This window comes from Chlorocebus sabaeus, chromosome 6 (assembly GCF_047675955.1).
Source record: "Chlorocebus sabaeus isolate Y175 chromosome 6, mChlSab1.0.hap1, whole genome shotgun sequence".
Classification (NCBI taxonomy): Eukaryota; Metazoa; Chordata; class Mammalia; order Primates; family Cercopithecidae; genus Chlorocebus; species Chlorocebus sabaeus.
In genome coordinates, this window is record NC_132909.1 from 25,379,662 (window position 1) to 25,400,161 (window position 20,500).

The following is a 20,500-nucleotide window of genomic DNA, read 5'->3' on the forward strand; positions in this document are numbered from 1 at the left end:
ATGCTTAATACAAGATAGGCAATTTAGAATTCCCAATTATCCAATTAAAATGCTAATTATCTCGTGCCTTGATAAGGCAGCTCTCAGAGAGAGGGTGAGATGCTCCTGTCTGTCTTGTCTCTTCCTCCTGCTGTGACTGCTGCCGTCTTGGCCGCTGCCCTTGCCTGTGATTGGCGGATCCCCCACTTCTGGGCGGGGCCTCAGTATCCCAGGCCTTCCCCAGGCCCCAGCTCCTGCTTTCCACCAGCTGGCCTGGGGCGCCTTCGCCCAGGACTTGGTGGGCCAGTTGTCCTTGCAGACCTCTTTCTGCTCAGTTCAGGCCTCGTGCATGGGTGCGAGGTCAGGGCCCCGGAAGGCGTTAGCCGTGGCATCACCCACTGCCAGTGTTTATGGAATTGAAGTTTTTCCCTGCATCTTCTTCAGCCTTCACAGCAAGCCCCGAGGTCAGCACTGTTCTAGCCTCCACCTGCTGACAGACTTGAGGTTTCAGAGGCATCCGGGTCAAGATCATACGCTTCGCATTTGGAGACCCTGCATGGACTCGAAGCCCGAACACGGATTCAGTGGGTTTCCTGACCCCAACCCGTCATTGTTCTGAGCTGCAGCATCCTCCTCTGTGCAGTGGGAAAATCCCTCAGCCCCAAAGGGTTGTTGTCATACTAAATGCTGCAGTTGACTGTTCAGTTTTTCTTACTGGAGCAGCTACACAACCTGCCTCAAGCATCAGACTGAGTGGGCAGCAGGGCCTGGGTTGGATCAGTCTGCCCACCCCTCCCCACAATGCAGTGCCTTGTGGGGCCCCCTTGGCAGGAGCTGAGTAGTCAGCGAGAGTGACCTGGGCGGCAGTGGGGCTCTAGGAGTGTGACTTCATCTGATTGGCCACGTGGAGATGGTCCATGCAAGCCCAAGACGCCTGGCCCCATATACCCTGTGCCATGCCGGCTGGCCTTCGGGAAGTCCTGGTAGGAAGGTGTTGCCGCAGGTCAAACAGTCTCTGTCTGTAGACCAGGACTGGGGTGGGAGCAGCGAGAGGGGGAGTGAGGAGCTCCAGGCAGCAGAGCAAGCTGCTGAAGCCAGGCACCGCATCTGCTGCAGACGGCCTGTGTCTGACGCTGCCGTGTTGGTGCCGGCTACACGGTGATGCTGACCAGCTAGCACCAGTTTTATTAATCATGCATTCCTGGCTTTAGTCCGAGGCTTCAGGTCAGTCCCTTCTTGGTAACACTTCACGTGAATGCCTCTTGCTCATTTCAGGCACTCGGAGCCTCAGTGGGTGTTCATTCCTAGCTTTCTCTCTGTCCTCATGCTGGGGCCTGGGGAAGGGGAGGCACGGGACAGCCCCCCAGTTCACTGCCAAGTCCCAGTGCCTGCTCTTTGGGAGACCCACAGGGGACAGTGCTAAAGGAGCCGGGACCCGCCTGGGAGTTGGGGCGGAGCCTTGGATAGGTTGCTGGTACCACCCAGGCCGCGATTCCAAGGGTAGGGCTTGGGCGCCTTCGCCTGTACCTTCTGATGACCCACTTGGTCACCCCAGAAGAAGGGCGTGGAGCAGCTCCCCTTCTTCCATGGGAATTCAAGAAGAATGTAGCACGTGCTTCTGGTTGCATGCAAAAGGAGCTATGCCGGGGCTCCACCGGTAGAAACATCCAGTTTTGGCTCCAAGTCCTCCATAGTGACTGCTCCCACTTTGGGGACCGTAAGACACCCTCTGCTCGGCCCCAGGTGTCTCAGGGCGTTCCTTGCAGGACTGCATGGCCCTTATTCCAAAAAGGATTTTATTCCAAAAAGGATTTGGTATATCATGTTAATTACACAATTATGGTCATGTATACCCAGAAAATATCACAGCAATTACCTAAAATAAATGAATGTGAATTATAAGCAACTTAGTGCTAAGACAGCTATACACAGCATAACTGCTTGGCCCTAAACATCAGGAGGTACTTCTCACTCTCTGTGGCTCTCTCCCTCTTACACGTCCCAGGCCCACCCCGGGAAGGTGGGGGCCCTGGGTCAGCTCTGTGAGGGTGAGGGGCAGCCGTGAAGGGATGGTGGGCACAGGCGCCCTCTGTCCAGCCAGAAGCCTGTCTGTGCGCATGTGTCCCGGTAGCTGGTGCAGAGGACACACCTCCGCATTTTCGCTGGTGAACATTCTGGAGACGCTGGGAGTGTGTGGGCCCAGCAAGGACTTCTGTAGAGAACTTGGCTGCCTGGAGGGTGCGGGAGTGGGTGTCCGGGCCGTGGACCTATGCAGATTCTCTTTGGTTTTAAAGGAATAGTCAAGAGGCTGCTTCTCAAAGCCTGGCACAGGATGCCCACGACCTCCTCTCCTGCTGCCTGAGGAGGGATCCCCATTCTCCAGGCTCCCTCCAGGCCTCTGAACAGTGACCGCGATGGCTAGGTCACTGTACACAGAGCTCCTTGGGTGCCAAACACTATTCTGTATACTCCATGTATGTTAAATCATTTGACTGACATAGCAGCCCTGGGAGGGAGGCACCAGTATCATCCCCATTTTACAGATGAGGAAACTGAGGCACGGAGAGGCCATTCAGCTGGCCAGCGGCAGAGCCAAGATTTGCCCTTGAGGTTGGTGTTGAGTCCCAGAAGGCTGGGTATGTGGGGCCCAGAGCAGGGAGCCCAGCACAGGGACTAGGGTGCAGAACACACTCTCCCCACCTCAGGTTTGTAACCCCATGTCCCGACTACCTGCTTTCCTAAGCCCTCCGCCCAGCTGAGGGGGCTCCACTAGCTCTGCCTATTTTTGCTCCCAAGCTTCTGTTCCCGGCCCAGCCTCCCCGCTCCACCTCTTGAGTACCTGAGATCCATTGAGGCCCAGCCGGGGAAAAGGAATGATGCGGCCAGGGCCGCCCCTTACACCACCTCACTGACCTCTTTGGCACCACCCCACCCGTGCTCGAGGCACATAGCTTGGTCGACACTTGCTGCCAGGCAGCCCTTCCACCGCTGTCTGGGCAGCTGCAGCATTTTTATAGGACTGTGGTCCGTCTTCATGTTAGGTGATAAACTTCTGAGGGCAGGCGCTGGGCCGTGTGCCCGGGAGCGCTCCACGGGCTGGATTAGTGGGTCCCAGCGGGAGGCCCAGCGACACGATCTCTGGGGACCCCATTCCTGCAGATCTGGGTCTGGAAACTTGCTGCTCCTGCCCCATTTGTCATCTCCTGGCACTGACAGATATGCCTGCCCCCCTGACACTGCAGTAACTCCATCCACCTCATTATTCACCACTCACCTAGATTCCCCCGGTTGCTTAAGGGCTCTCTCACGCCTGGATACAAGCCTCTTCTACCCGAGTCTTGCCTGGGAGAAATTTATAGGCGAAGGTGTTAGAGGAATGGCCACATAAGGAAAAACAACGGGGCCCACACGGCAGCCAGGATGTCGTTGGCTGGGACTTAGGCAGACCACGGCCTCCTCTCAGCCAATCAGGAAGCCCCTTCCTGCTGCTGGGGAGGAGGTGCACGCTGGGCTTGAGCCTAGCTGGGGTGTGTGCACCACCCCATCTGCCTTCCAGGTGAGCAGGAGGGAGCAGGGGCAGTTAGACCCAGCTGGACCCCGGCTGCATGGGCTGCACGTGTGAGTCGCAAATTTATGGAAGGAGCCTGCAGAGATGGTTGCAGAGGGGCGGTGGCACTCCTGCCTGTCTTGCTGGCTGCTGCCCTCTGCTGGAGAGCCTGTTCCGGGTGTTAATTATTTTGGGTGGGTAGTAGCTAGCCTGCTCCAGGGATGAGTTGGCTGGACCCCTCCTGCCTCACACTTGGAGGAGTTGTGATGCTGCCGCTGCCATGGCATATCGGCCATCCGTGGAACAGGCTGTCAGCCTGTCCTCATAGCCCACACTTGCTCCTGGTCAACCCAGCACCACTCGCCGAGCTCTGGCCCAGCTGTGCGGGGGCTGCACGTTGCCTCCGCATCAAGCATGGGCCGCAGTTTGGAGCGTACACCCCTCAGTGCGCACCCCTTGAAGATTAAAACGGTGCCGGGCTCACACGTGTCCACAGGCCCGTATGCCGCCACATCTGCCCAGAACTTGGGTGCCCTTGTGCGTCCACACCACAAGCCCAAAGTCTGCAGAAAACGTGGGCTTGTTTTGCCCACCAGTTATTGCCACCAGAGCACCAGTGTGTCCTCAAGTTGCATCGGAAAAGGTCATTTAAAACAAAATTCAGGGCTGAAGTCCAGTGTGAAGCATTTCAGTCTCTTACAGGCTGGCGTGAATATCCAGCACGTGGTGCGCCTCCTCTTCCCAACTCCTTCCTATGGAATAGTGTGTGGAGTTGTCAACGTGGCCGGCAAAGGTGACCAGTGTCGGGCCGCACTTCGCAGGTGAAAAGTGGGTCAGCCTTTCTTTAGTTTGATGCTTCTGTGAGCTGTGCCTTCGTGAAAGTACTATTTTTTTCTTAAAAAGCAGCAAAGGCATCCAGAGACAGTTGTCTCCACTGAGTGGGTTATGCAGGGGGAGGCTTGCTGCAGGCGAGAGAGCCAAGTTTCCTCACTGCCTCCCGTTTCTGATTTCTTTTATTGTATTGATTGATTGATTGATCGATTTTTTAAGAGATGGGGTCTCACTGTGTTGCCCAGGCTGGTCTTGAACTCCCGACCTCAAGCAGTCCTCCAACCTTGGCCTCCCAAAGTGCTGGGATGACAAGTGTGAGCCACTGCGCCCGGCCTGCCTCTCCTTTGTTGTAGAATATGTGAGTTCCTCTGCACATGCAGGTGGCGTCTCTGTCCCTCTGCCTGTCTTTTCTGAAGCCAGCCAGTCCCAGTGCAGCCCGTGGTGGTCTGCAGGTCACTTGTCCCACAGAGGCCCTCTGTCCCCATCACATCGAGAATGACTATGTGACCCCTGAGGTTCACTTCTGTTGGTGCAGGACCACATCTCCCAAAGCCAAGGGAGCACCCCTGTTCGACGGCGTCGGTCAGGCCTCTTCTTGGGCTGTCTGGGAGGATGCCACAGAGGTGTGCAGTGGCTTCTGAGGCCGCCTCTCTGGCCTGACACACAGGGCTTGCCACATGGGGCACTGGCCTTGCCCGCCTTGGTAGGAACGCGCCTGGACTGTGGCAAAACTCAGCGCTGAGACTCCCAGGAGGTGGAAGCGGCCTCCTGAGCGCTTGCACCACCAATTCTGGGGGCTGGGGGCGGCTGAGGAGGGGCGTGTGTGGCTTCCTTGCCTCCCTGGCAGTTCCTGAAATCCTTTATTTTCAGGAAATATTTCACTCGCAGATACCCAATTAATCCTGTGAGGTTTGGAAGGCAAGTCTGAAAGCCGATTGAATCTACCACAGCCATTCCTGCGTAACAACTGCTTAATACCCAGTCATGACAATTATACGTAATTTGTGTAGACAGTGCCTAGAAGACGAAACTCCCCCGTATGGACGTTCTCTAAGGCAGGACTGGAATGTGCAGGGCAGGACTGCCACGTGGCGTGCCCTTGGGCGACTGCAATGACTGCCCTGGTGGGGGGTGGGCGGGTGGGGGCCACCTGGGCCTACCTCACCTGGTGGCAGGTGGACCAGCTGTGGTCTGGCAGGAAAGCTATTGCCAAGGCCTCAGGGAGGGGGTGAGGGCAGCTCCCCGCCACCACACCCCTCACCAGCTGGGTTCTGCAGAGGAAGACCAGGGCAGAATGACTCAGTCCCTTGGAGCTCAAAGACCCATGCAGCGACTGCGCTACCATCCGCCGTCCTAGAGGCCTCCCCGGTGCTGGCTCTGGGCTCAGCCTGGGGACCGGGGCTTGTCTTTCTCTCCAGTCTTGGCTGTGGCCCCACCTGCTCAGGGTGGGAGCTTGTGGAGGGGGCCCAGCAAGCATGTGGCTCATTCCAAGGAGGGAGAAGCAGGATGTGTGCCCCAGGCCTTGCCTCTCCCACATCGCTGGGGACCACCCTGCCTGCCCCACCTGCAGGAGGCCTGTCCCTCACCCCTTCTGCCCACAGCTCCTGTGCCCTCTCCCCGGGTGAGCACAGGCCATGCATCCAGCCCCTCCTAGCAGGGTGGGTGGTGGCCACTGGGCACGGAGTCATAGTGAATCACTTCCTCCAACTCTGCAGAAATGTGTGACCTCTGCCCCAGCCCAGCTTCCCCCAGGGCCCAGGCTCCAGAAGTCCCATCTGTCCTGATGTGCCTGGGAAGCCACTCGCCATGGCAGGGGAGGCTGGCGAGCTCCTCCGGCACATGGCTGCACCCTGCTGGGCCCCCAGCTTCCCCGTCTCTCCACACTGGCCTCAGATTCTGCAGCCTGTGACTGACCCCCAGGCTGTAAGCCTCACAGACTCACACTGAGAGTTTGGATCATTTTGGGGTCACAGCAGGGGAGGACATGGGCCGAGGGCCTTCCCTTGGGGTTCATGGGGCTTGTGGAGTGGGGTGTACCTGCTCTGATGTCCCCACCCTAACGCATCTCTCCCCCTGCAGCCTCTTCGAGCACTACTGCTACTCCCGGGGCGGCATGCGCCACAGCTCCTACACCTGCATCTGTGGCAGGTAAGCGGGGCACCCTGGCTCCCCTGGGGGTGACCAGTGGGAGGAGGTAGGGCAGTTAGTGAGTGGGGGGCTCCACCATCCCCCAGCTCAGCCACACTTACTCACTCACATGCCCACACCAGTGCCTGGCCCAAGCTTGGAAGTCACTCCTCGCTCCCAAGACTCCAGGAGCTGAGGTGACCTCTGCCTGCAGGACCTGGCACTGGGTGAAGGAGGGAGCATGGCTTGCCCATTGCAGAGAGGCTGCTTGGCATCCCCTCCCTCCTGTCCCCAGCTGGTCAGCACAGCAGCTAAGCACAGGAAGGCCGCTCCTCCACACAGGCACACATAGAGCGTGTGGGGACCGGGCTGTGAGCCCAGGCTGGGCAGCTTCTATGTACAGCAGGGGTGGCTTGTGGAAGGGTCAGTGCAGAAAGCGGTGGCCGTGTGTCCGTGTGTGGGTGTGGCTGCATGGGGACCAGTGCTGCTCTATGTGGGTGTGCATGTCACTGTTGGTGTGCCTACTCATGGCATATGGTGGCGAGGGGCAGGGCTCTGTGTGTGGGTGTGTGTGCTTGGGTGTGTGCCGTCAACACATGGCTGGGTGTGCCTGGAGGCACACACATGGTAGAAATGACCGTGATACGGGATCACTGCCATGCTGTCCGGGCCGTGCACAGCAGCGTGTGTCCCTTTGGGTGTGTCTGCCCCCACATGCATCCTGGCTGCGGGCGTGGCCCCCTCGTCTCCTGGGCTCTCCCAGCCAATCTCACTGCTCTCTGCCCGGGCTCTGCCCCTCGAGTCTGGCCCCTGCCCTGCCAGGATGGAGCCGGGCAGCTCTGCCAGTGTGCATGTCCCTGGCACATGAATAATACATGTGAACATCTCAGTCCTTGGAAATGTTCTCCTCTGGTGGATGGAGAGAAAATCATTATTTCTACTTTTATGATTCCCGAGGCTCCTGAGCAGGGCCATAAATATTACACCCAGGTGGGATTTTTTTCCCCTACTTTGGACAGACTTAAGTCCTTTTTTTCTTAAAGGCATCGCTCATTAGGGAAGCCACCTTGGGCAGAGGAGCGAGGAGCCTCTTGGTTTCCTGTCTCTGCAGCCCGGTCAGGATGCCAGGGCGGCTCCAGGACAACCGGGGCCCTTTCCACAGGCCCTCTGCCCTTTGGCTACCAGGAAAGGAGGGCTTCTGTAGGGCCCTTCTTCAGGCCCAGGAACTACTGTTTCTCCCTTTTTGCTCTTTTTTTAATGTAAAGACAGGGTCTCCCTCTTTTGCCCAGGCTGGAGTGCAGTGGCATGATCATAGCTCACTGCAGCCTCCACTTCCCAGGCTCAGGTGATCCTCCTAGCTCAGCCTCCTGAGTAGCTGGGATTACAGGTGTGAAGCACCACACCTGGCTACTTTTTTTGCATTTTCGGTAGAGGTGGGGTTTCGCCATGTTGCCCAGGCTGGTCTCGAACTCGTGGGCTCAAATGATCCACCCGTCTTGACCTCCCAAAGTACCGGGATGACAGGTGTGAGCCACCACACCCAGCCCATTGCTAAGCTTTACGTGTGCTCCACGTGGTGCCCACATCCCAGCCCAGAGGGCAGCTGCCTAACCACGCTTTCAGCCGGGAGGCTCTGCCACAGACTGAGGCTGGTTGCCAGCCATGTGGCTGCGGGGTGACAGGGCCACCATGTCCCCCAGCCTCCCCTCTGGCTGTGGACCTGGTCCAGCCACGCCTGGGCCCCTGCTGGAGGTAGGGACAGTGCTGCCCATGGGCAGGGGATTGGGCATCCATCCCCTCCTCCAGAGCCCGCTGCATAAGGATGGGCTTTGATCACCCTCCCCTGGCTCTTTGCAGTGGTGAGAACTCAGCCGTGCTGCACTACGGACATGCTGGGGCCCCCAACGACCGAACGATCCAGAATGGGGACATGTGGTAAGTAGGGCCACTGGCCCTGGCTCTGTGTGTGAACAGCCAGGCCAAGGTTGGACTCAACTTCAAGATGGACCAGAAGCCTCTGGGTCCCTGTCCTGAGAGGGCTGACCACAGCAAGTCCCTGGGCTTCTTGGCCCAGACTTCTGCCAAGGCCATTAGCGTGCGTGGTGCCTTCTCCAGGGCCAAAAGCCTGCACCACCTCAGGGAGCACTGAGAGAGAGGGCACAGGAGAGGGGCCCCCCACCAATGGTTTCCTGTGGGCCCTGGGATTGTGGGCTCTCTGAGGGTGCCTGAACCATCCCCAGCCTCTGCCCAGGCTGTCCTCTCCATTTAGGGGGCATCACGCTCATATCTTTATGTCTTGGTCTGGAGCTGGGAAGACCCCAGGGAGCCTCCCACGCTCTGAAACCTGCCATCCTCCTGCCGCGGGGGCCCATTGCCTATGCAGCCCTGCGTTCAGCAAGTCAGTGGTGCTGACCTGCGGCTGTGTGCAGGGCTTTCCTGAGCACGATTTGCTGTGCTCACAGCTCTTCACAGAAGCCATGACAAGGAGATGTGGGCAGGCCCTGCGGCCTCCACCCCTCGGGTAGGCTCTTGTCTCATTGGAGGACTTGCAATCCTACCCACAGCCCCTCAGTGTTCAGGACAGAGCAGCTGGGATGCCCCAGGGCGGGGAAGGGGTATGTGAGTACCTGTAGCCTGGCCCCTGCTCAGTCCCTCCATGTTCTTTGCCTGTCCCCTGCACGTCCAGATGTCAACCAGGGCCAGCCTAGGCAATGCAGAGCTCCTGAGAGCTGCCCCAATGCTGGGACCGTGGCTCTGTCTTGGCCCTGGTCCTGGTCCCACGCAAGCCCTGTCTTGGCCTCCCCACATTTCACCGTAGTCACTGACCAGCAGAGGAGGTGCCTTGTCCCTCCCGGTTCTTTGGTGCCCTTTCTTCTATGACGGATGCACCTGAACAAGCCTCCCGCAGAGCCCTCTGCCCCCCAGCAGCCTGGCATGTCCTCTCAGGCCTGCGTCGTGCCCAGCTGGGCTGCCTCTGCCTCCCCATCAAGAAGCCATCCCAATGTGCCAGCTCCTTCAGCAGGAGTTCCTGTGATGGCTGCTTATGGGCCTGGACCCTGCCTCGCCCTACGGCAGGTAGCGGTGGGAGCCCATCCCCAAGAATCCCCAGACATGCCCACTGAAGGACAGGAACATACATGCCCAGACCTATGGACAGACAACCAGTTGCCCAGAGAGCCACCGAGCGTTGAACTGTCAGGGCCGAGTATTTGCGGGAACACACTGAGTCTCGGGGTCCTCCCTGCCCTTGGGCACATGGCCCGCTGAGACTGCCCGGGCTCCCTGCTCACCCAGGTCCATAGCTGATGAGCTGTTCCAGCTCGGGCCACGCTGACAGGAGCCCAGCTCGCCCTTGGGTGGAGCCAGCACATGCCGTAGCAGTAGGGCTGTGTTAGGAACGGAGCAGTAGGGCTGTGTTGAGGGGGCAAACGGAGGCAGGCCGGTGGAACTGCTGCCCACTGCGCGCTGGGTCTCCGTGGACTCCCTGGCCTGCCCGACAGCACTGGCTCCATGGATCCTGGTTCAGTCTGGCACCAGTGAGCCCCACAAACGGTGTAGCTGAGTACCCACCATGCTTGGGGCTGGGAGGGTCAAAGCAGAGCTCAGCTCTCCTCCTACACGTAGCCTGGGGCCCCAAGGTGACCGTGCCCTCCCTCTGCGTCTCTGTGGATTTTTTCACCTGCTCCTCACCCTGATCCTGCAATGTAGGCACCTCACCCCATGTGTGGGCCAAGGAACTCAGACCCAAGGAGGGCACCAGGCCCAGTTGAGGCCAGAAGCACTTAGGGAAGGAATTGGCAAACTCAGACTTGGCTCAGCAGGGGACTAGAGCAGGAGAGGGTGGCAGCCCTGCCCCCATACCGTGGACCCACCAGTGGCTCCAGAGACCACCTGCCCTCCTCCTGAAACTTTTCTTTTTAAGACACAGTGTTGCTCTGTCTCCCAGGCTAGAGTGCGGTGGCACAGTCATAGCTCATTGCAGCCTCGAACTCCTGAGCTCAAGTGATCCTCCCACCTCAGCCTCCCAAGTAGCTGAGACTACAGGTGCAAGCCACTATGCCCAGTGAATTTTTTTATTTTTAATATTAAAAAGACAGGGTCTCACCATGTTGCTCAGGCTGGTCTGGAATTCCTGGGCTTAAGTGATCCTCTTGCCTCGGCCTCCCAAAAGTGTAGGGATTACAGATGTGAGCCACGGTGCCCAACCCTGAAACCTTTTCTGATGCTCTTTAACCCTGTAGCCCATTCTGGCTGGGCCAGGAGGACAGGACATGGGAACCCAGTCTCAGGGCAGAGGCAGGCACCCAGCCACACCAGTGGGTCCCCACAGTCCAGGGGGCACTTCTGGGTGGCTAGAGAGCCCTGTGCCAGAGCCACGTGGCCATGAGCTTTTCTCCTCTGTGGGCTCAGCACACCCCAGAGGAAGTGGCTGCTCCTTTATGACCCTCTTTATCTGCCCCAGAGAGGGTCCTCACCCTGTGAGAGGCTAATCCCAAATGCTGTGGCCTGGGCCCTCTGGGACAGCACATGGCACCTGCATCTCCCGGCTGCAGCTGTAAAGGCAGGAGTGATCCGAGGATGTTAATGCCAAGTCCAAATTGGTGATTTGATTTTTCTAGTGCTGACTTTGAAATGTAGCCAGTAGAATAATTATGAGTTTATTGTAGTAAATTTATTATGCAGCATTTAGAACAACATGTTTTGTTGATTACTGCTACTGCCAGATTGCTGGCGGCATTTATAATCCATTGTTGTATTGAAATTGATCTGCCAAGCGCCTACTGCGTTCGGTAAATAATAAATCACTCTGTTATCCCAACATAAAAGCCACGATACTTCATCCTAAGGTATGAAACTAAAGCATGAGCCCGGCATAGAATTCCCCCTGAAGCCGAGCGCCTCCCAGAGCAGTGCACCTGCTGCAATGGCCTGCTCTGGGTTTTAGTCCTTTGGCTGGGTGAAGATACCCCAGAGATACTTTAGCTTCTAGGAATGGGATTTTGCAGGGAATCAGAGCCGGTCCAGGGCAGCCAGATTATACAGCTGTACTGGAGAAGGGTTGGGGGTCCTAAGGGGAGGCCAGCCTTTTCCATTCCTCTCTCCACAGTCCCAGATACGAGCACTCCCCCAGCACTCACGCACGTGGATACACACACAGGGAGCTGACCGAGGCCGTGCTGCATGGCAGTGATCACAGGGCAAGCCCCTGCCTCGCTGTCTCGCAGTGGCCACCTAGCACAGCGTGGGCCCTCTTTGGGCAAGAGCAGCAGCCCCGGTGTCCTCACTGAGCTGGGCAGGCCAGGCCCTGATGCCCACTTCCAGCAGCTGGTTCTGCAGCGCAGACTGGAGGTGCGAGCCACAGGCAGAGCTTGGACCAGGCCTGGTTTATCCTCAGACAGCTCCCGTCCCATGGCTGTCCTGTTCTGTGTCTTCAGCCCAAAAGTGTCCTCCATGATGTGTGTGCCAAATGGGGTTTGGGGTTGGCTAGGCCCCCCTCCCACTCCTCCATCCTTTACCCTTCCAGCAGCTTCCCTGGAGCTAGGCTGAGTCCACTGTTGGCCACAGTCATGGCCCGAGAGGGCCTGTGATCCAGACACCCTGATTTCTCCTTCAGGTCACGCTTGTCGGCCAAGGACTGAGACAGACATCCTGAGGGCCATCCCTTACCCCCAGCCAGCCACCCCCGGGCCCCTTCACACTTCTCTGGGCGGGATCCCACCCCACCCGCTCACATGCAGGCAGGGGTGAGGGGTGGGACTTTGTGGTGGCTGCACATCCTCTCAGCCTGGTTCAGAGCCAAGCGGCCCTATGTGGGGCCTGTAGCCGCCAAGCCTCTGGGGGTTTTGCTGTTGTTCTCAGAGCCTTTTCCTGCTGCGACCCTGGGGTTCACCATGAACCCCATCTCCAAGTCACTGTATCAGAGGGGCCATTCGCTGCTTTTTGTTTTCCTTTTAAAGCACCCGGGCAGACCTTCAAGAACAGGGTTACAGAAGCACAGCGAGCCTGCTAATTAACTTTCAGCACGGTCACACGGAGCGAGGCGCCTGAGGTCACTGAGGCCTTTCCTAAGTGGGAGGCCCCAGAAGACCCCTCCCCACTCAGTCCAGCCCCTAGCAGGTTTGTGTGAGCACAGAGGCGACCAGGACTCATGCCCCTGCTCCTCCTGGTCATCTTCTGAGCCCCTGTGTGCTGCCCCTTCCTTCCACAAACAGCCTGGGCTGTGGGCACCGGAGCCACTGCAGGCCAGCACGCTTTGCAGCTGGGGCAGGGGGCGTATGGTCTGTGATTCCGGGAAGCAGTGCGTCCAGAGAGGGCCCACCCCTCGCAGCACTCCGGGCCTGAGGCCGCCCCAGGTCCCAGGCAGGCTCACCCTACAGGGCAGAGGTGAAGGGCTCTGGTTGGGAAAGCAGCTGGGACACTCCTCCTGCCTCCCTCAATTCTCAGGTGGTGTGGGTTGGGGGGCGGGCCTTAACCTACCATGGCCCCTCGCAGAGTTTCTAGAGCACGTGTCCCAGAATGCCCCAGACCTAGGTTGCCCCAGACCTAGGTTGCAGCTAGTGGGCAGTGAGCCGGTCCTTCCAGCACTGGCCAGAAGAGGGCAGCATTGTCTCAGGATGGTAGGCCAGGCCTCACCCCTGCTGGATCTGGTCTTCTGTGTTGCTCCTGGGCATGGGGGGTGGGTGGCCAGCCTGGCTAGGCGGAGACACCTGTGCCAGCCCTCACACTCAGCAGCCACCAGTGCTCTCTTCCCCTCCTTCCCTGTCTAGATAATGGCGAGCCCTCACCTCTGCAGGCTGTGGGGTGCCCGCTCACCCAGGACCTCAGCAGCCACCTTGGCCTCACACAGGCCCTGTAGCCTGGGACGCGGCGATCCTACTCACTCCTGCTGTCTACTCAGCCTGCGTCTGTCTGCCACCATCGCGCTGCGGCCCCCACAGGTGGCAAGCTCCTGGCAACCCCCTCACCCTGCTCCACCTGGGGCCCGGTACCTTGGGGAGCTCCAGAGTACAGTGTTGTCCCCAGGCTTGCTCTCTGCTGCCCGGCCCATCCCAGCCCTCCCCCACCGCCTTCCTATTTCCTCTGAGGGAGGCCTGTCGTCACCAGCCAGCCCTGCCCTGAGCACTCTGCAGTCTTAAAGACATGCTCTTGGGGGCCACAGAATGCCTTCCGGAGGGTCCAGACCCACGGGCGTGGCTGTTCCATCCCATCCCAGTTAGCAGCGTGCTCTCCATTCTCACCCGTCCTCACACACGTGGACAGGCCTGGTTATGAGCTGACACCTGCCCACGCGTTTTCAGTTTGTCTCTTGTTTGTGCTTTGTGGCTGCACCCTCAGCTGATGTCATGACCCACAGCTTGAACAGCACTTGTCCAGACGGTCCGGGTGCTCCCAGACATCATGAGACACTGGTCACCAGAAAAAGCAAAATGCAGCATGTGCTGTGCGTGTGACTCTCCCTCCCGCCTGCCAAGGCCACTGCCCTGACGCCCGGGCCTCACCCCACTGTGCTTTCCTGGCAGCTGTCCTTGTGTCTCACCCACCTCTCGACAAGACACCCCACAGTGCTCTTTGGGACCCTGGACCCTCACTGGTGCCGTGCCTCTGTCCATGTCATGGATAAAATGGCAATGCCAGTTCCCCCCGGACACCCAGGAGGCCCACAGCATGCAGCTGCTCCCGTCACCCACCGCGTGCACCAGGGATTGCTGGCTCTGGGTACCAGAAGCTGCTGCTGTCGTGGGCTGGTAGCACGGGCAGCTTTCCTGTCTACCCAGGCCCTGGAGGAGTGGCTATCACACGGGAAGGGAGCAGAGATGCCCGGGAAGGCACTGGAGAGAGGTCCCCTTGGTGGGTTAGGCCATGGCACGAGGAGCCTCAAGGACTCCGAGTGGTGGCCTTTGCCCCTGCTGGCCATGCTTGGAGCTTGGCACTCCACGGAACGCCTGGCTAGGAGCAGGCAGCCAGCCCGTGCACCTGGAGACCACAGCTCGCCGCCGTGTCTGCAGGGACCGCCCACTGCAGCAGACGAAGGGAAAAGTGACCCATACGCCTTCCTTTCTGTCTCACACTGAGGAGAAGCAAAGGCTTCCTACTGCTCAGAAATCCCCCAGCCTGGCCTGGGACACTGACCAGGGCAGCTACACGTCCGAGTCTGAAATGCTCCTGCAGGCCCGAATATGAGCGCGTGTAAAATGTTGGATTGAACAGCTAAGAGCTGTGCCACTACTCAGGAGATTCAAATGAAACTGCAAACCAAGTCCAAAGTGGCTCTCATATAAACATTGCAGCATTTCCCCCAGAAAACTGTTCCCAAGCCTTCTGTCACTGGCCGACCCATCTTGGAGGCCTTCTGCCTGTGGGCTGGCGGGTCCCTGCAGTGGGGCCCAGGGAGGGTCTGGGTGGGCCAATGGTGGCAGGTAGCCCGGGCCCAGAGCTACCGAGAAGGAGCCAGAAACAGAGCCCTTAGAACACGTGGGGAGTGAAACGCCAGCACGTTGCTTGGAGATGCGTCTTGTCTCCCAGATGTCTTGTATTATCACAGACTCACTTGGCCAAAGATGGTAGGGTCCCCAGACGGCCAGGAAGGAGGGATCCTGCGTTCCTGTTCTCGATTGAGCCAACGTATGACCGAATTCTCCATTGTCGGTTTGCATTCAGAGGATGGATGAAGTGGACACAGAGGAGCGGGAGGGAGATGATTTATCAAAGCCATGGCTTTTGTCCCTGGATTCCAGAAAAGCTTGCATCTGAGTAACTTATGTGTGTAGAAACTCTAGGGGGATTTTTTTTTTTTTTTTTAAAGGCAGAAAAAGATAGGGAACTGAGAGGAGCACGAAAATAGACTTCAGCTCCGTACCGGAGCCTCGCTGGGCGGGATGGAACTGGCTGGTTGGGTGTATACTTCCCTCTCCAGAAAGCGGATCATTTTCAAACAAAAAATGCAGTTACCGTCTTCTATAGGCTGGAAGATAAAGTCAAGCTGGCGGACGATATCCAGGCACCCACCATCCCATGTTCTTTCTGCTTTGCTGGCGAGAGTTTGGGGAACTGGGATCCGAGTCTGGTCTGCACTGGAGAACAGTCTTGTTTTTACACTCCGAGATGATTCCATCGTTTGGGGTATTCTTGTGGGCTTCCTGTTTTTTTTTTGTTTGTTTTTTGTGTTTTTTTTTTTTTTTTTTTTTTTGAACAATGCTTCAGTTTCTGCCTTTCCTTTTGTATCAGCACAGTCTGGTAGGACTTTCTGCCCCAGCTACTGCTGCAGGTCACCTTCTGATTTGGCCCCTCCTAGGAATCTGTGTCCCCCATACTCCTGGCCCTGTCCTCTCTGCCCAGGCTATTCTTGCATGTTGTAAAACCAACAAACCACAATCCGTTTTTCTTGGTCGACTCTGGGGAACCTAAATGAAAACGCTTAGCTGTCCCCAGGCAAAACTGGGCTATGGTCCATACGGCTCCACTCCCCACTGCTGGCCCCAAGAGGACACAGAGCTACAGCAGTGGGAGGGTCCCATTTTACAGATGGAAAAACTGAGGCCCTGAAGGCTGAGCGTTGCAGCCGGGATCAAAGAACCCATTGCTGGGCTCTGAGTTGTTTACCCCCCTGACTCAGGGCTTTCCTGGACCCGTGATCCGAGCCTCAGTTTCCCTTCAGTTTAGAGCTTCCATGTGCCCTGCCCTCCTGGCCAGCCATGGGGAAGCCTAGGCCCTGTGCAGGAGTAAACTTCCAGGGAGTTGTTGGCCCAAGCAGCCCACTGCATCCAGAGATCCTGTGACTTTGACCTACCCTGAAGCTCCGTGTTGTGCAGGTGGGGCTCCTCCCCATCCCTGAGAGTCACCTGAGGTGTTATCTGGACCTTTCTGCCCTGTTGACACTGCTTATGGTGTTTTGCAATCAGAAAAGACAGGAGATTAAAAAGTGCCCGGCTGGGGACTTTGGATTTCAGCAAAGCGCCCTGGCCGTGCATTCGAGTTTTTCCTTTAGAAATCTGCTTCCGTGGGGTGGCCGATGCTACCTGTCCGGCCACGTGGCCCTGCCCCTTGCTCCACATGGGGCCAGGGTCCTCCACCCCCTGGCTCCCTCCCATGGGACAGGACCCCCCACAGGCAGGCACATAGGCAGCTTCTGGAATGTTTGTGGAGCGGCTGTGTTTACCGTGAGAGCTGGGATTTGGGTGAAAGGCCCTCATGATGGAAGCCACGGCTGTGCCCCTGGCCTCAGACTTGTCGGGACTCACGTGACTACAGATGGACCCCATGGGAAGCTCAGGGTGGAGCTAAAGAGGGGCAGCCGCTTTTGGCCCTCCTGGCTCTGGTTCTGGACCCTGCAGCCGTGGTGGGCTCTGGTCCTAGGGCTGGACCAGCTTCCCCCAGCCAGGGCCGTCACCATCAGCATCATGACTTGGCGATGACCTGTGAAGGGGCTGGTGGGCCCGAGGGTTCCGCTCTGTGTCTGCTGCCTGCAGCCTCCCGAGGTGCCTAGGGGGGACGGAATGGAAAGGGGCACCACCTGTGCCCCTCCGCCCCTCAGCCAGACCCAGCCTTGTCCACCTGGGCTGCTTCCGGGAAGTGCTGGGAGGCAGGTTTGGATCCAGCAGCCTTTCTCACATCCTGTCCCTTACACACCGCAGGATGAGTGGGAGGCTGCTGCTCTGCCGTTGCCCAGAGAGGGCCCCGAGGTCCTCTGCACAGCAAGGACAGGCCCTACTCCTCCCGGGCCCTGCTGTGCCAAGGGTCCCTCTCACGGGGCATCCAGAGGGCAGCCCCAGCCACCGTCCTCCTGCCTCAGCAGGCCTCCTGTCATCTATCCCACGCCATCTGTCCCATGCCGTCCTGCCTCTCTGCTGGCCCCCAGGCCCCTCCCATCCTGGACAGCCGGCACCTCTGCCCCATTCTTCATGCCCCTGCCTGCATCCTGCTCGTCTCTGCGGCCGCCGGAGGGTGCCAGGGTGCAGGTGGACAGGGTGAGGGGCCCACTGGCTTCCAGGGGCGTGTGGCCAGCAGGCCCTGGGAAAGCCTTGCTGGACATGAGGCTGTCACTTCCTCCCTCCCACCCGCTTGGGCAGAGGGGTAGTATCGGGCCCATCCCTCCAGCTAGGGGGCCCCAGAGCTGCAGCAGAGCTAGAGGCCCCAGCCGCCGACTGAGTTTCCGCCCGGCGCTCTGGGTCCCGGAAGAAGCAGGTGGTGCAATTCAGGCCCCGAGTTCTAGGCCACGCATCCCACCCGGGGCCCCTGCCCAGCCCCCTCCTCTTCTTCTTCCCACAAGCACGGCCTCAGCCTGTGCTCTTTGCTGGGTGCAGGGAGACCCTGGGAGGGCCTGTTGGGGTGCCAGGTGGAGGCCAGGCAGCGGGCGGGGTCCTAGGGCATCTCTGCCTCCTTAGTTCACCAAGCAAGTCTCCACGGCTGAGATCTCAGAGGCCAGGCCACGGGGGCAGGGGTCATCTGCATAGGACAGCCCCAGTCCCCTCAGCCTTCCCTGCCCAGGCTGAGTCCTGAACCCCTTTTTCCCTGGAAGACACAGGTCTTCCAGGATGGCTTCGCGTTTCTTTGCTGCCCACGCACCCATGGGAGACACCAGGTGGCAGTTCCCCACACCAGTCTCACTGTGATGGGGAGTAGCCTCTGCTGCATCCAGGACCTGGGCCAGCTGCCCTCGAGTCCAGGGCGGGTGGGGAGCGGGAAGGGTAAGAGGAGTGGTGGCGCCCCAGTACTCACTTGCCCTGCCCTCCTATCTCCGCAGCCTGTTCGACATGGGTGGTGAGTATTACTGCTTCGCTTCCGACATCACCTGCTCCTTTCCCGCCAACGGCAAGTTCACTGCAGACCAGAAGGCTGTCTACGAGGCGGTACTGCGGAGCTGCCGCGCCGTCATGGGTGCCATGAAGCCAGGTGAGCAGCGGGGCGGTGAGGGGAGGCACACCTAGCGTGGTGTTGGGGGCGCTGCTGTGTGGCAGGTGCCTGCAGGAACTGGGCCTGCGTGGTGTGACTTGAATCTCTCCACACTCTGGATGCTTAGTCCCTGAGTTTCCAGTGGTCTCTCCTAGGAAACAGGGCTGACCACCAGGCAGGGACAGACAGAACCGGGAACTGGGGACTCAGGCCAAGGCCCCCCCATCTGGTGGCCTCCACCTGCACATCTCCACTGGCCGCCAGCACACCAGCCTGTCTCCTGCTTTGTCCTTAAGCGGTGTCTTCTCCAGGGAGGGCTCAGCCCACTTTGGATGCTGGCATGGGGTCAGAGCAGGTTCAAGTCCCGCCCAGCGCTCTGTGGCCTTGGGTGGAAAGCCCTCCTCTGGGTGGCTATGTCCACGTCTGTAAATGGGGAGGCAGCAACTCATGGAGACTGAGTTAAACTGTGTAAAGCACCGGCAAGGCCGCCTGGCCTGTGGCACTGCCCTGCAGGGGTCACAGTCACTACCGTGATGGCCATGTTGAGGCCAGGGTGGGCCCGGTGTTTCTCTCTCCTATCGGCCAGTGTAGGCCAACCTATCATGTCCCCACCCCTCCCAACCCTGGACAGCCTGCACAGGGCCCACTGCTACCCCTTGACCTCCCACTGCATGCCATTGATGCCATTGATGCCATTGATGTCTGGCAGGGCGGGCAGAGGAGGTCCCCTAGAGGGAAGCCAGCATCCTCCCAACAAAGCCAGCTTTCAGGAGTTCCCCCCTGGGCACCTCCCGCTGTCACCATCCCGCTCAGCCAGGCTCCTTCTGAGTGACTCCTGGGTCCTCCATAGCCCTGGCAGGGGTGGAGTCCAGCATCCACAGGATCAAACCCCAGCTGTCTGCTCTGCAACAATAGAAACCGTTTCCCAGCAGTGATGGGAGGTCCTGGCTTGTCACCTTTGCCCGGAGGAGAGAATTGAGGGATGTGGTCTTGTCATGTTCTTGCTTCAAGTCTTCCAGGGCTTCAACACAGCTCCCCCTGCTATAGTCCTTGGGTTCCCCAGAACCTGGGCAGGTTCCTGTGGGCTCACCATGTGCTGGCCACCCCCTAGGCCTAGCCCTCTGCAGACATATGGCTCCCACGACTCTGACTGAGATCTGTTTGGCAGCTGCCAGGCTCCAGCCTGCAGTGCAGAGGGGTTTTCCCCGCCCACACCGGCCCAGGCACAGCTGGCCCCCGCAAGGCACTCAGGCTCTGCGTCTTTGGTTGTGATCTACAGAACAGTCCACAGCCAATTTGGTCATTTGGTGCTGCCACAAATTCACAGAGGTGGAAAATCAGGACAGAGCTGGGGCCAGGGCCGCAGCAGCCTAGGACAATGGCCCTGCACTCACAGCTGGATTGTCTGGCCAGGGCCCGCCTCAGCACACAGGCTCCAGCCACCTTCTGCAGCCTGGAGTCGCCTCCATCTGGGTCATGGTCAGAGATCACCTCGTGTTGGCCAAGCCCAGGTCGTAGTCCAGCCCCCCAGCTTGCCCCCACCCTCATCCACTGCCTCCCACCCACAGCTATACAGACCTCCAGAGAGACAGGCAGGCCCCTGTGTAGGGGAGCTCAGGTGTCCTTCAGGAGCCACGTGGGCTCAACGCGGGCAGAGGGGACAGCCCAGTAGAGCAAAGCTGCAGAGTCCAGGATGCAGGCCCCAGACCCAGAGTGCCCTGAGCCCAGCCCCAGCTCTGCTGCCTGCTGGCCAGGTACCTTCCTTAAGCCCCAAACAGACCAGGGATAGACCCCTGCTCTCCTAAAGCAGAGTCCGGTGGGCCTGGCCAGCTCTGGGCTGTGGCATCTGGTTAGACATGGAGTGCCCTCTGTTAAGGACCCACAGAGAGCTGGCAGCTGCCCAGTGTGCCCTCAGTGTTCAAGGAAAAAGGAGGAAAGAAAGATCTGGAGCCTCCAGAATGTGGCCTTGGAACTCGATGGCTTGGCAATCGACTTAACAGTCCCTATGGCCCCACAGCCCATTGCTGGGATGAGTTGCAGCCTCGATCACTGGCCCAAGTGCTGCTTCAGAGGGGCCCCCAGCCACCGTTGCTTTCAGAGGAGGCAGACTGTGGGCACGCCTTTGCA

General features: G+C 58.9%; 1 protein-coding gene across 1 annotated transcript in view; it reads left to right on the plus strand.

The window, feature by feature from the left end:
- The window catches only part of PEPD (peptidase D), a 140,006-nt gene that overhangs the window by 107,280 nt on the left and 12,226 nt on the right, over positions 1-20,500 (plus strand). The window contains exons 10-12 of the mRNA XM_007996242.3: positions 6,437-6,505; positions 8,342-8,419; positions 18,225-18,373. Of these exons, the coding sequence (XP_007994433.3) occupies positions 6,437-6,505; positions 8,342-8,419; positions 18,225-18,373 (296 nt within the window). The remainder of the gene's footprint in view (positions 1-6,436; positions 6,506-8,341; positions 8,420-18,224; positions 18,374-20,500) is intronic.